This window comes from Haemaphysalis longicornis, unplaced genomic scaffold, assembly GCF_048455015.1.
Source record: "Haemaphysalis longicornis isolate Haplotype H1 unplaced genomic scaffold, Haemaphysalis longicornis Haplotype H1 scaffold_8, whole genome shotgun sequence".
In the NCBI taxonomy this organism is placed as follows: domain Eukaryota; kingdom Metazoa; phylum Arthropoda; class Arachnida; order Ixodida; family Ixodidae; genus Haemaphysalis; species Haemaphysalis longicornis.
The window spans coordinates 116,862,600-116,880,186 of NW_027526445.1; the positions used below are offsets into that span (position 1 = coordinate 116,862,600).

General features: G+C 51.7%; 1 protein-coding gene across 2 annotated transcripts in view; it reads right to left on the reverse strand.

Annotated features, from left to right (window-relative positions):
- Window positions 1-17,587, reverse strand: part of LOC144149266 (inositol-trisphosphate 3-kinase A-like) — a 488,782-nt gene that overhangs the window by 7,591 nt on the left and 463,604 nt on the right. Inside the window, exon 1 of one of the 2 annotated variants that reach the window (XM_077680819.1) lies at window positions 9,747-10,352. The exons of the other annotated variant lie outside the window; for it this stretch is intronic. Within the exon in view, the coding sequence (XP_077536945.1) occupies window positions 9,747-10,337 (591 nt within the window). The 5' untranslated portion in view covers window positions 10,338-10,352. Of the gene's footprint in view, window positions 1-9,746; window positions 10,353-17,587 lie in introns of those variants that run through there. 2 annotated transcript variants of the gene reach the window in all.

Below are 17,587 nucleotides of genomic sequence, written 5' to 3' on the forward strand. Positions count from 1 at the left end.
GAACCAGAAGCCGCGGTTTCTACACAAGCAACAATAATAAACCTCGCAGCGTTTCTTATCTCCAGTTCCGCGTAGACAGCTGTAAACGTATTCGCGGCGGTTTGCCTAGCCGGGGCCGACAAAGTGTCTCGTAGCATCGGGAGAGCGAGAACCGCAGTGGAAAGCGGCCGGTGGTATGAGTGCTGTTGACAGCCGCCGATCACGCTGACGCTAACACGAACTGCGCCGCGCGGCAGAAAGAGATTGGAACGCGGTACGAACCGCATGCTGCGCCGCACAGCTAACCTCATGTTCTTGCAGACTCGCAGGGAACATCACCCGCGCATCGGAAAAGCGCGAAAAGCGAGCACAAATGCGGAGTAACGTTGATCGCTGCGAGGAGGCAACGCACGATGTGGTCCGGGGGAACCGGAAGTGATCATTCACGCTCAGCAACCCCAAACTTGGCGTCGTTCCGTGCAAAAGTTCGTCAGCACCACGAACTCGGCGCACTGCGCCAAACCTCGGGCGTGTGCGAACCCCACACCCCATTCCGGCGTCGGTTCGCGGGTTCCTCACTTACGCTTGTCCGCCGAACCTGGCACACGGCCTTGCCGTTGCAAAGCGCGTGAGGAGAAGTCAGGCCGGTCATGGTTTCTTCGTGGTGCGCTCGAGACTCCAGCATGTGAAGGCGGTACGGCGTCGCAGCGTCTCAATTTGACAACTTGCACGCTCGCAGCTCACGGCATGACCCGAGCGCCATTGTTTGGGCTTTCGTTCGAAACCAAACAAACAACCAAAAAGGCAGAGCGGAGGCCGCCGGGTGCCGAGGAGTACTTCTTTTTCTTGTGGGCGGGGAGGGGTCTTCTTTTCACATCCGTCTCTGGCAGCACACGCGCGCGAACTCGCCGAGCAGCTTGTTACAATGGGGAGTCCGGCCCCCCACTCTCCGGATAAGCAGCCGCCAAAGCCGGCTTATCTTGCTCTGCGGCGCAGACAACCCGCCGCTGTCGTCTGCAAATGAAGCCCGGTGCCGCCTGTGGCGCTGCCATTCACTTTTCAGCGAAATTGTGAACTTGCGTGCGCTTGTCTATCAGTGTGAGTCAGCTTGCGCAAAAGAAAGGTCCAATGAGAGGAGACACGCGCCAAATTTGAGCGCACGATAAAGTGACAGCACAGGACGCCTCATTATTTTGTGAAACAAAGCGTTTTATCGACCAATGTGAGATGCGAGAATCACGAACCATTCGGCTGATTTCAGCCTACGCCATTCCAAATAAAAGGGCAACGAGGATGAAATACCTCGACAGACACGCGTTCACACAGCAAATGACCAAAATTTCTTAGACTGAAAATGCCCTTGCACGAAATGATTTGGCTTTCGGCTGGCCACTAGCACTGGGAATAAATCAAGAGACAGCTTTTCCCCAAACTCAACTGGATTGGTGTATTTCGGATCTGCGCTGAATAAACTTTGACTGCAAAGCGTATCCTAACACGAAAAAAAAAAAAAAAAAAATATATATATATATATATATATATATATATATATATATATATATATATATATATATATATATATATATATATATTTCCTGTAAAACACTGCGCTAAATTGACATTGACGAAGGACGGAGGAACACAAGATGCACTTACAAGAAGTAATGTACCGACTAGCCCAGAAGCAAGTTCTCATTAAAGACATATACTTCAGCTCGTAGCGAACCTGACAACCGCGCTCATTCTTAAAATTATTTCGCATAAAAATTAAAATAATTTTTATGGATCCACATCCTCAATGCGGAAATGAGGCTTAGCATGCGGAAGTTCAATGCAGCTAAACAAACAAAAACGGTCAGGCAACTGTGCAACGAAAAATGCTCCTCGCGTGAAAAAAAAAAAAGTAAAAGTGAAAGCGCGCACTATTCTCGCCACGACTCCTAACAGAAGGGACAAAATCTCAAACACGACTCAACGTTGTGAGCTAGAAAAGAATTCCTCGCCCCACCCAGCTCCCCGCAGCAGCCGATATTATACCTGAGATGCGTCATCGTGGGTCGCCGTCAGCCACTCCCACACGACGAAGGGCAGTCGGCAGAAGGTCCACAGTTCGCACAGTAACGAGTACACCACATCCCCCGCCACCGACAGCAATCCCCCACACATCGCCCCAAGAAACGCGCGACTCGTGGCCGACGGCATTCAGGAAACGATGAAACGCCTTCGCTGTCGGCATGTCTCGGGTCAGACGACCGCCGTGGTTCTTTGTGCAGCTGGCCGGGCCTCCTAGCAGCAGCTATGTGCAGCTCGGTGTGACTATCGGCTCAGCGTGAACCCATTGTTCCTGTTCCCACTTCCACCTCCCGAATGAAACATGAAGCGTTTTCCCCCCTCTCCTCCTTCTTACGTTCCAGCTACATTGTTCGCTCCGCCTGGAACGGTTTTACGGGGCTACAGCTCCCGTGATTCAGCGAGCTGCACCGACAGATGAGAGGCAGCGTTACGAGACAGTTGCGCATTCAAATTACCGAAGTAGCAGTCAACAAAAGCTGAAGTAGTAGCGCGACTAGCGCTACAGCTAGTTAGTTACAGACGATTCGAAGCAGTCGTTCGTTCTTCGCTTCCCGGCATCGCGTCTCAGCTCGGATAGTTACGACAACGACGGAGCATCGATGTGACGGCATCTCGAACAGGCGATCCGTCACAAATAGTCAGTCCAACCCATAGCAAGGGAATAACTGCCAGATCCACCTCTGCACTGCCACGTTAAGAACAGGAAGCGAACTTGAGTTACAACTGTCCAAGGGTGCACGTATACGCGAGATGTCAAAATGGAAGGCTCCTAACATCTTTGGCGTCCTCTAAAACATCGGCCGTATACCGGAGAGCTATACGCAGGTCCTCAACCACGCTGCTTAGTGCTGAAAGGACGTTACCCACGGCTTCCTTGGGAACTGCCATGTCTTCTGCGTGCACGGCGACTTGCTGAACGAGACACACGCACGTGAAGTTGGTCCACCTCTGCGTTGCCTCTGGTACGAGCTCAATTTCCGCGACAACAAACACTCTTATCGCCGGTACAGCGCAAAGAGGGCCGCGCAAGGCCACGGCCGGATTTGACGTCAACGAGCCGCGGGGTCGCTCGCAGCGAGGGGTCAATTTCATACATGCGCGAGGCCGGCGAGGAGACCTTTGGCCTCGGAATGTCACGCTCCCTTGCGCAATCGCGGCCTGGGGGCGCCTGGAGTCACGCCTGGCGAAGCTAGGAGGGCTTCCAATGTGTATGCAAACAGGGTTTTGACGTCAAAGATCGCCCCGTGGGGTCCTCCGGCGTCCATACATAGCCTGCGCCGCGAGGCGTTCCGCGAGGCCTCTCGATAACTCTTGGCGGGTGATCATCATCGGCTGGGCCGCGCACAATGACGAGACTGCGCCGTTATCTAACCCGGAGAACGGCGCCGTGCTGCGGAACTCGTAGGACGCGCGTCAATGTATCAGTCCCCGCACAGGGTGAGGTCCGTGGCTTGTTAGGCTGCGGCAGCGAGGCATGAGCGGACGCCAAAACAAGAAGGCGCGCTTAACAAGCGTTTAGCCCAGCGCAAGATAACGTGCTTCCCAGATGACTGCTTGTTGACGGTCACCGTGAGTATGCCGGCCCTAACCTTGAGCCCACTGAGCATGGGACGAGCAAAACGAGATGCATTTACTTGAGACAAGGCTGCAGCCGTTCGGTGAAGTGTTGAACGCGGAGGGACTCAAAGCCTTCAGTCTCCTTTCTGCGTTGCCCGGGACGTGTACCGTAAGAGATACCCAGGTGGTTAGAATTAATCAGGAGCCTTCTATACGACGGCGCCCTTCATAGTCCAGATGCAGCTTCACCTGCTCACGGCTGAAGAACAGAACTTACGTCATGCATCCTGGGTCATCACGCTTATTTACTCGAAAGTTTCCCTAGAAAGGTCTTTTTTTTTTTTCCTACCTTTCTGTCGCATTGAGCGTTGAAAGTAAGAACTAGTTTTGTGGTGTGCGGTATCAAGCTGAAAGTATATGGTTCAATCAGGCTTGATTGAGAGACATGTAGGCTATCAACAGTGCTGCTGTCTCGCGCAATAGCTGCGGCGGAGCTCCACAACGTGTCTTTAATAGAGAATTTTAGCAGTCCCTCTGTTCCGTCGTGTACGTAGTTACCGTGTCGACCGGGACCCGTCTGGGCACTTGGGAACCGTCGCGGAAGGGGATTAGTTCCGCGGGCCGGCCTTCGCCATGTCCGCACATTCGCCACAGTGAGGTGCGCCTCCTCGCCCTTCCGCGCGCGCAGGCGCAGTCGGGTCCCGGCAAACACGGTAACTACGTACACGACGGAACAGGCGCACTGCTAAAACTCTCTAGTATCATGGTGTTATTATGCCCAGTTTCGCTTTCACGAAAAAAGCATATTTCACCCAATTCCTCAACCTAGCACCCTTTGTTCGATCGACTTTACTTGTTTCAAGAGCGCCAGGTAGAAATCATAGCAATAATAACACCAGAGCAAGGACTGACGCCCAACGTCGGTGTGAAGGAGGAGGGAGAACGCGCGTATTCGGGCAAACGTGAACGCGGAGTGCACACGCCCCGAGCCAGCCGATCGTGCCCGGGGCATCGTTATAGCTGATGGGGCAAACAATTCCGCCGTAGTCGACGAATAATAACGGAGGAGGATGTACGGTGGCGGTAAGAGCGACAGCTGTTGGGTCACAGAGCGAGCTGACACAACCCAGACAAACACAAGGCCTGCGCACCGCTCAACAAACAAGGGCGTACAGGACTGCCTTGGGGGACACCACTCGACGTCGCCGAACGTCAAAGGAGGGGGATAATGGCTGCGCACGGCGGTAAACAGGTGAGCGGGGGGCCTGCAGGCCTTCTACTCTAGGCGGCGTTGGAGAGGAGGAGTGGAGGAGGAGCAGCGTGCCCTGTGCGGCGAAGACTGCGAGTGAGGGGGAGGGGGAGAGGAAATCGCTACGGGGCACGAAAACAAAAGGTCTGCGGCCAAGGCCGCATGCATGGCGAGTCCGTGTTTGCTCGCTCCCTTTACGCTCGCCGCAGGCACTTGGCACGCGTCACTGGTCTTTCTCTCCTTTTTTTTCCCTGTTTATTTATTATTTCCTTGGTTTCGCCTTCTTTGCCGCGCGATGGCGCGCCCCGCCAAGAAGGTGTGACTGGTTTGCGTTGGGTATTATCAAAAAGCGACTGATGGAGAAAATGAAGGGAATCGAGGGAAGTCACAACCGTAATTGGCTTCGGGGAATCATCTACAGCAAAATATGAGTCGGTGTACACAAGAAGATAAGATAAGCAGTTGCAGATAAACATCTAACACAGGCAAGGGGGCATATGACGTCACCCCCATTCAAAGATGCTTTATGTCGTCATAATAATGACCCACGGCGCCGATTATTTGGAACCGCAACACCGTCCTCCATACACAGAGAAAGTTAGGGCAGCTTACGCAAACCCCCGTCAATAAACACCCATAGCACCCTTTTTTTTTTTTTTTAATAGAATCAGCGTTATCTCAAAGAGCGCCGGAGGCTGGCTTCGGCGCTGGTATGACCGACATGTTGAATCAGATAGCAACGCACCTAACCTAAAAAGTGGACTCGGGCTCGATAAATGATGCGGATCCGGGAACTGACCACCAGTGGAGCGACCACCACCGAGAGACGGGAGTATAAGTCGAAGGTAAGTCGGTGGAGGGACGAAATACGAAACTTCGTAGGCAAAGAGTGGTCTAGGCTCTAGGGCGTCGCAAGACAGGGGGGCTGGAAGAGGAACGTGAGTTAGGCCTCCGCCCTGCAGTGGACGCATACAGGCTGATTATGACGATGATGCTGATAGGCGTAATCAACTCTTGGCCGCAATTGCAGACACGATTCCATGCTTACTAGTAGGGCTCGAAATTACTCTCTGATGCAGCACTGAACGACGTCAGAAAATCCGTTGTTGCTCCTCGTGCGTATATATGAGGTGGTTACCCCTCCGTACTGCACCTCTACGAAACTGAAAAACTGGACTGACTTTTAAACTTGTGGCCCTACCGCACTCGAGAGAGAGAGAGAGAGAGAGAGAGAGAGAGAGAGAGAGAGAGAGAGAGAGAGAGAGAGAGAGAGAGAGAGAGAGAGAGAGAGAGCCTTTATTACAAAAGGATGACCACTGGTTACGATGGACGAAAGGAATGGCGAGGGAGGGTTAGAGAAAATAAACAAATGCTGGTCGTTCCAGACGTGATATCATCGGCGTATATCGTGAAGCGGACGCCTGAGTCAACTTTAACTTGTCGAGCTACTCTGGTCATGGCCAGGTTGAAAAGTAGGGGGCTTAAAAACGACCCTTGGGGAACACCGCGGTCGAGGAAGTAAGTCGTGGGTTCCCATCCAGGGTGCGAACCGTGAAGGCGTACAGGCCGGCTTTGGAGAAATGCTCTAATCCGATTTTGCGTGCGGGCACTATATGCGAGCCAGTTCCTCTAGAATGACCTGGTGGCTAACTCTAGAAGCGACACACACCCACGATATACTTTCCTTTCCGATGCACAGACGAGACAGAAATTAATATAACAGAATCGCTAGGACGTCTACAAGTCATTTCTTTTTCTTTCTTTCAGAGTTGATAGTCGAGTTATTGATGATTGTAGGGTTTAACGCGCCGACGCAACGCAGGCGATGAGGCGCGCCGTAGTGGAGGGCTCCGGATTAATTTTGACCACCTGGGGATCTTTAACGTGCGCCGAAATCTCGTACACACGGGCGTTTTTGCTTTTCGCCTCCATCGAAAAGCGGCCGCCGCGGCCGGGAATCGAACCCGCGACCTTGTGCTCAGCAGCGCAACGCCTTAGCCACTGAGCCGATAGTCGAGTTATTCGCGGATGTTTTAACTGTGAACTTTTTTTTTCTCCTGACCCAATCCCCAACCAGGGCCTACGGCCTCCTGCTCAATAAAGCCATTCATTCATTCATATCTCCTGCTCGGCGGTTTAGGCTTAACTATGGCGCGCTTCGCCAAGGTTTTGCAGCGAGCCTGCGATGGTGATTTTTCGCAAGGGAACGTCTTTGCCAGGAACGGGCTGCTTCCAAAGAACGGGGAAGGGGACAACGTATGAAAAAAAAAAAAAGGCAAGATCCGTGCGAGGTCGGAACGCGCGTATAATCGCGGTCGCTCCGAGGCCAAGGTGAGTCGCAATGCGAGCGCCCAGGTAAAGATCACCAGCTCGCGCCAGGCCGACGAAGGCCGCGCTGCATGGGCGCCACACAAAGCGAGATATGTATAACTTTCTCATTAACGACTTCACAGCGCCACGTTGACCGAGTCGTCGTCCGGACATCGCGAGGAATGCTTAGCGACGAGGCGGCGCGGCACTATTATGTGTTCGCGTAGGCAAGGGCGTTTGCAGGAAATTTCAAAAGGGTAGGCAAGCAGGGTCCCAGAAGGAAAAACCAAAACTACTCTCCTTGAAAAAACGTACGTTCACTTGCGCAAAAAAAAAAAAAGACCACGACAACGGAAGAGACACACGGCACAAAGCGCAATGCGTGTGTTCTCTTCTGTTGTAGTCTTTTTTTTTTTTGCGCTAGTGAACGTGCATTATGGAATACCAACTCCTTCAAACCTACATCTTCTTTTAAAAAATGTGAAAAAATACTCTTTAGGGCACTTTCAGACAACCTGAAAAATCAATTAGACTGTGTCTAGATATTAAAGGGGCCCTGAAACGTGTTCTGATCAGGGTCAACACATTTGCGAAATCAACCCAGGAAAGCTGAAATTACATCCTGCTGTTCAGTATGCCATGTATTGGTTTCTGTTCGCGTTAAAAATGTTCTGCCCAAATCACACACACAAAGAAAAAAACAACGTCCAACCGTAACGCAGCGATCACGCCGCCGAACCGGAGCAATTGAGGAGAGCTTCGTCAAGCGTACAACAGATGTCGCCACCACACTGTTCAACAGCGCTTTAAACCGGAAGCCGTTCGCTGACGTGCGCACGATCAAGCCAGTCATTTCTCGAGCCCGCGCTTCGGACTAAGCGCGCAAGAGAGCTTCGAGCGAGTGCAATGTAGCGTGGATCGGTATGCCTTGAAGACGAAGACATACCGCAACCAAAGCAAGCTGTTTTCTTGGTCTTTGGGGTCTGAGGCCAGCCCGCACGTTACCACTGCGAGGCAACACCGCGAGCACAACGAAATCGCTTTATTCGGAGTTCTTCATGGTAAAAACGGCAGAGCACAGTTGCACCGCTTATAACGTAATACTGTTTATAGCGGAGTGTTCTCAGAATTTCCACGCAGTGACCACCTGTTTCGAGGGAGGGAAGCTTGGTTCCTGAAACAGGCCCTCTAGCGCGTAAGTCCGCATTCTCTCCATGCCGAGGACAGTGACAGCGTAAACTGACGAACGTGGTCGATGTACAGCTAAATTTCAGTGATATAAAGCCGTCTCGACACCGAAGTAATTCCCAAAGAGCGAAAATCACAACGAAGGTTACCACATGGACACAGTGCACTGAGCCCATAGACGGGCCTTGTCGTTCAGATGCAAAGAGCGAAAATACGCAGCGACTATCTTAGACAGCCGGAAAGGAGATTCCACCTCCGACAAAACAAATACATCTTGCGTCCGTAGACTACTAACAACTGCTTGTTGCAATACACGCATCCCTCCGGCACGACGTTTCACCGGCGCCAAAACCCAAGCTTTTGCCAAGCGGGCGTCGAGTACGGTATTCAAATGACAAGGAAGTGTACCTTCCTCGCGCAAACGATACGCGTCAGTGAACGAGGTGCTTGACGTCGTGATGGAACCCGGATCACGTCGTTTCGTAACAGGACGCGCGAGTCACGCCGGACCGTGCCTACACAAATCGCTGACAGCATGATTGAAGACCAGGCTCGTTTCTATTCCCGTATCACACGCATCTCGCCCATAGCGCAGCGGCCTTGGCGCGCCTCTATCGACGCCGCACAGCGGTCGAACGGATGGTGCGGCCGATTCCAGGCCATTAGGTGGTCGTTACGTACGGCGCACGCGGGAACGGAGGCGGCTAAGTCCGGTGGCGGACGATAAGGGTTCAGAACAGAAGCGAACGAGAATAACTGCGGATGAGATGGAGAGGAAGAAGAGAGAAGAAGCGCGCGCGTGTTCGTCATGGGTGCGCAAACCGGCAACAAAGAAGCGGACGTATACCGCTAAACCCTCGATCGTTGTTTCGAAGTCCTCGGCTTTCGTTAAATTTTTTCTCTCGCTTCCTCGAGACAGCAAAACCGATTTCGTTGTAAGCGGTATTTCGACTAAAGCGGGGATGATTTGCCCTTCGCGCACGCAGCGGAGACACCATCAACATTTGCGAATAAAGCGAGTTCGTTGCCAGACTAATTGCCATCTGCCCTGTCCTCAAACGACGGCTTGGTCACAAGGATAGCTAGCTCAACCTGCAAAGTCAATTGGAAAGCGATACGGAGGGAACGAAAACGAACAAGGATAACGACACTGGGGAAAGAAAGAAAAAATAAGAACAGGGCGTGTTTCATGAACGCGCTCAATTACGCAACGAAACGGCCACCACAGGGACACACTCGAGGGCTGTTCGATAACGAAGGTCGTCCCAAGCAGTGAAGGACGGCACGATCGATTCCAAAGAAGGCGAGCGGCTGTAGCCCGTCGACCCATCGCAGCGTCAGGTCTGCCTAGCACACACTGGGGTCGAATCAGGGGGCCTTGCCGACTTACCATGGACGGCCAGTGTGGTCGCACCATCGCGGGCCCGATGGGGCAGGGCGACATGTCCGGGCGGATGCACATCACGCGCGACGAACTGAGCAGACGATCAACGACCGCACCGTCTTCGGAAGTGTCTTCTGGTTGGCGGCACAGCGGAGCGAGCTTGAGGAAGGCGCACAGCACGGCGGTGGTCGGAACTGTCCTCCGCGTACCAGCGCTACCAGGCTCTCGGCGCGTCGGGGAGGCTGTAAGCCAAACGGAGCGCCTCATCCCACGTTCCACGGAAGGCGCTGTTCCGGTTACTGGCGCGGTGAGTGCCGGGGCGGCAGTAGCGAGCAAGTTTTCCCGGGGTCGCTTCTTCTCCTGCGGCCATCGCGGAAAGAAGAGGACGGTCTTGGCTCTCCTCTCAGCGGGAGGTCGAGTGCTCTTCTCCTCGCCCGGTCTTCTCGCTCCGGCTGATAGAGCCTGGTTGGCCACCGCGAGAAAAGTGGTTCTCACGGACCTGTGCCGGCAGTGCGTGTAGTGAGTCACGTCGACCGAGTTCTGAGTCACGCCAGGAGGCGGGCACTGCCGACACTCTACGCAGGTACCGGGACACATTGACGTCACGCGCGCCCCGCCTCTTTCTCCAAAGAAAAGCGGGGAAGAAGAACGGCGGCGAAATTTATTCATCCGAGGGCGAGAGAGAGACACGTCGTGGATACATACGAGGGAGAAAAAGACTGAAAAAAATGTGGACTCTCTGGCGCGTGTCTCACAAGAGCCGTCGGTCCGCTCTCTCTCGCGCGCAAACACTCAATGGCCGGCACCACGCAAATCCGGAGAATGGAGATCTAAATTCGGATCGTGTAATTACAACGAGCAGGATATAGTTCCGCCCACCGGAGCGATTTCCCCTACGAAAATACATTTTCTCGTTTCCCACCACCCGCCAGCTGCCCGCTCCCTTTTTCTTCGTTGACCTTAGGGAGACGACGGAGTCTGTCTATTTACGTGCGTCATACCTCGCGCCAGTTTCCTGCTAGGAGTGCGAACGAGCGTCACGGCGGCAAAGTTGAAATAACAGCGCCAAAAGACGTCTGTGCTGCAACAGCCGGCTGCGTTGACAAAAAAAAAACAACGCGCGGGGGGAGAGGGAAGCAGGCGAAAGGAAAGTGGGCGCTGTTTGATCCGCACATTGAATACCTTTTGGGCTTGTTCAATAAACCTGCGTCAGGCACAACGAAAAAAAAAAAAAGTCAAGAGACAGGTAAGCGCGGAAAACCGAAAAAAAAAAGAAAAAAAAATCGCAGGAGGAAGACGAACGAGCAGCTTTCCTGCAACGCGGCGGGGTAGGCATTTCAGGCGCTGCAGCACACACACACACACACCGCGCGGGAGGAAACGCGACTCTTCGATATATACGTGCGTCAAAGGTGCGCGCGAGGTTGGTGCTAAAAATACTCTCGAATGACGCAGCGCACGTCGGACGGACAAACGTCGACTCGGGGAGTTGCTCGGCCGCTGGAGGAGGCAGCACGTGTCGCGGTTGATGACTGAACAGAGGAATTCTGCAATGGGGACACGGCGAGGCCATAACCGCTGCGGCAATGTTAGATAATGTATCGTCGAGCGAAGCGCACGACTAAACGGCTATATACCTGCGGAGACGAGCGTACCCCTTTAAAAAAGCGTCCGCTTAGTTAGACGTGACCGCGAGGTTCTCTCTCTCTCTTTTTTAAAGACATCTCCGTCAGCCCGGTCCAGTCGACAGGCAGTTTCGGAAGACTTCTTTTTAATACTTGTTCCTGAGAGTCCGCGCGTCATCAGGTTCACTATCCCGGTTACCTATCGTTAAGCCTAAACATTATTCGTTAAGCCTAACGACACTTTTTGACGTCTAACGTCTTCAACCGGTACACACTGGGAAAAGTACTCGCTGTACATCAAGCTTCAGGTAGTAAGACCTCACAGCATTACTTTAGGCCTAAGTCGCTTGCTGTCAGTCTAAAGGTTAGACGCGCACAGCGTGGCGCATACCTGCAATGGCGTATTGCACAATGATTTGTGATAAGAAATGATGACCATAATGAGGACACGTTCGCAAATGGATACTAATGCTTTCGCATAAAAAAGGTGCTTAGGTTTCCTCGCAAGTTTTGCGCTTCTGCGACAGCCATAGTATAATCCTACCTTTTCACTCACACGATTTCCGTCCCGGCGGCGGCAGAAGACTTCATAAAATCTGGACATCGGCGCGCTCGTGAGCACATTTCTGTGATTTTGACCTCGTGACCTCAGTTCTACGACGCTGAGGGCCTTTTCACTCCCTAAATCTTGACAGCATTCGAGCATGTTCCGTACTCTGCCGCGCATGCGCGGTACGAGGATCCTGTCGAGTGCGCCAATTCAAGATGGCGTCGCCAACACACAGCGATGGCGAAAGGTCTCCTTCGAAGAAGTCGGTTCGACTGGTTTCTCGAGGCGGAGAATCGGCTGTTTTGGGTCTCGGCGCATTTATCTCAAGGCGCGCGAGGTAGTACATTTGCATGTGTGACGTCAGAGAAAACGGGAACGCGCCAAAGCGCACAAAAACATAAAGCTCGACTCGCGGCCAGCGCTGTAACGTAAAGTTTTATCACTATGCTACGGCCATGCTGACGACATTGAGCGCGACAGGGAAGAATAACAGGAGAGCCAGTGTCAAGGATTCGCTCAAACTGACATTTTCTAGTTACTCTTGCATGGTTCACGCTACGCAAACGAGCACCATTGAAAGCTTATGCGCAGACACTGTTTGAAAACCATGCCGCAAGCGGTGAAAGAGGAAAAATTGTTGTTTTTCTGACATCGAATTCGCCACAAGCAAAGCTCCACGCTTGCTGTCCCGCGACTTCAAACTGTGCGAAACAAAAACAAAAAAAGAAAGAAAGAAAGGAAAAATGAAACAAGGGAGATAAGATTATGGGCCGATATTGCACAGATTCGTTTTACGTGCGCAAGCAATGAAGCCTCATTAGGTTCGTCTGCGTCATTAGTGGGTCGAAATAAAATTTCGCTAAAAAGAACAGGACGAACAGAAAGAGGACACACCACACATCCTTTTCAGCGCAATTTTATTTCCATAATGTCAGATCAACTAGCCCGTCAGATTGCTTTGATGAACCTTATTCCAAATGGGTCGTCTTGCCTGTTCTCATTGCAAATTACGCTTAAATTCCTGCTTATAAAGCGTCTGCAGGTAAATGAGCTACTCTGTTCTCACAGTACTCTCATTATGCTAGGCAGGATACGCGCATAAATTCATTGTGGTTGATCCTATAGCGCTAAAAAGGAAAGAAAACTTGATCAAGCGCGATTAGCAATCAGCGCGCAATATTTTACCAATTACTTGACCCTGAAAGCTCCCACAGCGCACAGGCAGCCTTCTACAAAAATTATAGGCGCCAAAAAAATATCCCCCCCTCTCCCACCTAGCAGGCGGGGCGGCATACACCGATTTTGCCCACCTTCCGGAATGTTCATCATCATCATCGTCATCATCAGCCTATCTACGCCCACTGCAGAGCAAATGCCTCTCCCACTGATCCCCAATCATCCCGGTCCTGTGCTAACTGCGACCAATTTATCCCCGCAAAGGCTTCTTGATCTCATCTGCCCATCTAACTTTCTGCCGCCCCCTGCCACGCTTGCCTTCCCTAGGGATCCACTCTGTTACCGGAATGTTCATGGAGCCACAAACATGAAGTCACTCGATAGTCTGCGGCCGTTTCACTTGCACCATAAAGGCCACCTATTCAAAACCGAACGTGTAACATTTCGCTCCGTAGCGGTCACTCGCGAATGCGTGTGAGAGGCGGCAACGACTGAGTGTTTTTTCTTAATTTTTCTTTTCTTGCTTGTCAAGCTCTATTCCTGTCTTTTCAATACTCTTTCTTTCTCTTTAAATCCCTCCTTCCCCACTTCCCATGTGTAGGGCAGCCAACCGGACTGTAACCTGGTTAACCTCCCTGCCTTTCATGCACTGTATTATCCTTCCTTCTCCATTGTTTGTTATTGCAGCAAACACTGCACAGGGTACAAAGCACACGCTTCCCCCATTCACTTAGCCGCCTTACCATGCTTGGAAAAGCATGCCAACGAGGGTATTATCGCACGTAAAGGTGAAAAGAACACTAACCATGCAGTCGAGAGAAAATGATCGAGCGCTGCGCGGCGACACAGAAGCCTTGCTACGCGTTCTACCGCTGTCGCATAGCGCCCGCAAAACACGTGCCGCTTCTCACTTCTAGGAAAATGAACCGATTCAGCGAGCATATACATATATGCGCCGCAGACTCGCGAGGGAGGCCGTAAACGCGCGGGCAACGAGCAAGGCGCACTTCACGAAAGACGTCGCCCGTAAAACAGCGAATATATATCTAAAGGGAGGGGCGACATATTCTTGCCGACGGCGTCGTGAATGAAGCTCCCGACAATGAACTTCGCACGAGGAAGGCGGCATTCCCACACAAGACGGGCGCGCCGCAGCGATAACGCGTGTCAAGGAATGCACACGTGTTTGCAATGACTGCAGGGGGCTGTATAGTAGCAGAGTCCAAAGTGGAGAAGCGTAGGTGTAAATTCACCGCCGCGTAGCGTTGCCGAGTGCTTTGCGTAGTACTTTTGCTGTGATGCCTCTGATGAGCTTGCCCGGGGCCGTAAACTCTGTTCAAGCGCCCGTGTACGGTGGCTTCTTGTGCACAGTCCTCAACACTGACGTTGTTGGAAAAACAAATTCAATTCAATTGAATTGAGTGCGCACGGGTTGGAATATCCCACACCCCCTCTCCTTCCGATCTCCTTTCGCATTAAGGGATCGCACGAGCCAAGAGACCCAAAATTGGACCTGGATCTCTTGTCTCGTAGCATTATTGACGCGGCCGAGTGAGTTAAGAAATCCACGGCCTGAGTCGAAGACCCGCTAAGAACTCGGCTTTCCACACTTCTGCAACATAGCTTATGAGTTATGCTGCAGATTATAATAGTATGCACTACGTTTACAGGTGCAAAAGCTAGGAGGCGAGCGTTCCCTTACACATCTTTCACTGTTTGTTCAACTCAATTGCCCAGTGCTCTGTTGCACCTTGAGCTGCAAAGTTGGACCTGTTGACTAGCTGCACTTTCCGAGTCGTTGGAACCTTTGAATCGTTGGAAACCCTTACTCACGGGAACTCCCGGGGGAAAGGGGGGATGTGACGCTCAACTTAACACATGGTCGTGAAACAAGCTGTTGGGTGGAGCGAATATACTGCAACGCGAGTTTTTCCAAACCAAAATCGCACTGACGGCGCAGACCTCACGCCGTCAATCGGAATGAGCGTGCGCAGAGATGTCGCCATGGGCCCAGTGCGCATGCGCAGCAACTCTCGGTGCTACCATGCAGCTCTTCGTTCCCCCTGCTTCACCAGCGGTGGTCGCGTCCCATACTACACATCATCCGCCACCTGCAGTGCGTCTGCCCATCGCATCTACGTAATCACTCCCCCCGAGGGTGACTGACTTCTGGCTCTATCTTTGAGCGACGGCGACACAAAATTTTCTCCAAGGGTCGGCTATTCGCTCGAGCAAATGTGACACGCGTAATTACAAGCTCGCAATGCGCGCCTTCGGCCAAACTCGGTTAACGCATGTACCACTGACTGAGGCGATAAACAGGCGATCCTGCGTAGCTTCTTCTCTCGTACAGTTGAGCTGAAAAATGGGCTAGTTGGTGTTGAATTCGAGCCATTTTACCAGCGAAAAAAGACAGGAACCCAAAAAATTGCTTCTTTTTATGCCCCTGTCTTTTTTCGCTGGTAAAATGGCCCTAGTACAGTCTCTGTCAAAAGTTTATAGGGCACGACAAAAGTGCTTGAGCTATGAAGAAGCTACTTGGTCAAGTGATCATGACCGAGTTGCTTGATGACAGTATAGAATGCAGCGTGCTTTCACCAGCTTTTCGGCACTGTCAAACGTTTCAGCCAGCTGAGTTCAAGGAACCAGTTCAATTCTCGGCCGCGGCGGCCGTTTTTCAGATGGAGGCGAAAAGCGAAAAGCCCGTATGTTCGAGATTTTTGCGCACCTCAAAAAACCCCAGGTGGTCAAAATTAATCCGGAGCACTTCACTACGGCGCGCCTGACCTATGTAGCGTCGGCGCGTTAAACCTCATAATGAATCAATCACAACGTTTCAGTCTCACTCGAGAGGGAAGTTTTGCATGTTGGATCCTTTGTGGCTAAGTTTTGACATGGTCCAGAAACTTTTGACAGAGGCTGTACATTTCCTCATACATCTGCATGCCGCATTCGACGCCTTTACAGCCCGCCGAATGGCCGAGAGCCGAGGTGTTTTATGTGCCTCCTAAACTAACGGCGGTATTAATAGAATAACGGGAGTCCGCGAGGCAAACAACCGCGATTAGGCAAAGCGAGTGAAGGAAAAGGGAAAAAAAATCGACGACTGGCTTCGGAGCAGCGTACAGCGCACAAGTGGCGGCGATGACGTCCGAGCAAGCGCGCATCGCTGGCATTGCGGCTGTCAAGAGACGACCCTGAGCCGTAACATGGCGTACAGATAACCAGCGGTGAAGAGAGAGAGAGAGAGAGGGAGGGAGAGGCGGAAAATAAAGCGAGTGGAATTAAGCGTCGCGATACGCTATGCGACGACCTCGACGGCATCCGCTGATTGCCCGGGGCGCTCGGGAACGGCATTTTCCCTTCTACGCATCTCGACAAGGGACAACCATGCAAGCGGTGGCGTACAGTTATACACAGCGCCTTGAAGAGGGCGGCCGACCAATGCACTGGTATAGATCAACGCGCATGCACGCGCTATCACGAGGAGAATGTAATCGTACTAGAGCATAACGCACGCTTGGAGCGGAGGCGAAATTCGTCCCCGCGTACGTAGGCGATCGGTCATGAACATGCGCGAGGAACATATATGTTAGAAGGATGAGCAAGATCACTATTCTGCTCTTCGTGAGAGCGAGGAGGGACATTTTTTTTTTTTTGCCTACACTTTTTTACGCTTAGTGTAGCCAGTACAGACTCATATGCACTGGCTTGGCTGCACTGAGCTTACATTCAAAGTGGACAGCGTAGGTAGAAAAACGGTCTTAATGTTCAGTGAAGAGACGGTATACTTCTCTTCCTCGAGCGAAGCGTCGATGCGTCACCCAGCGGAATGATGCATGCACACATACGTACATGCATGCATGCGTACATACATACATACATACATACATACATACATACATACATACATACATACATACATACATGCATACATACATACATACATACATACATACATACATACATACGTACGTACATACACACATACATTCACACATACATACATACATACATACAGCAGCCCATGTCCACAGAGGGGCATTGGTCAGGAATTTATAAAAAAAAGTCAATGAAAACAATAAATTAATCAACCAATACTTCCACTCACGCCTTCTGCGCTATTTCCATCATTTTTTTTTCGCGATTGGCATTACAGAGAATATTAATGACCGCAGAACACCACGACCCAGATGGACCTGTTTTCTTTTTTCCGTGATTGCCGTGTTAGCCCACTTTGCATGGGCGCGCGCACTCGACGCACAGACGCTCAGCTTGTGGCAAAGGCGAAGTGATACCGGTCTGACAAAACAGTTTTTATACACATGAGCTTGCTATGCAAGTCCACGGCTGCATCCCCGCTGCTACAAAACAATTTTTTGAACCTACTGCACATTCCCGGCTACACCTTTGGTTACGAAATAAACAACTCAAGAGAAAAAGGTTTGTCTGGTTTGTCGCTCATTCGCTACACGGTACTCCTAGCCTTTCTTGGG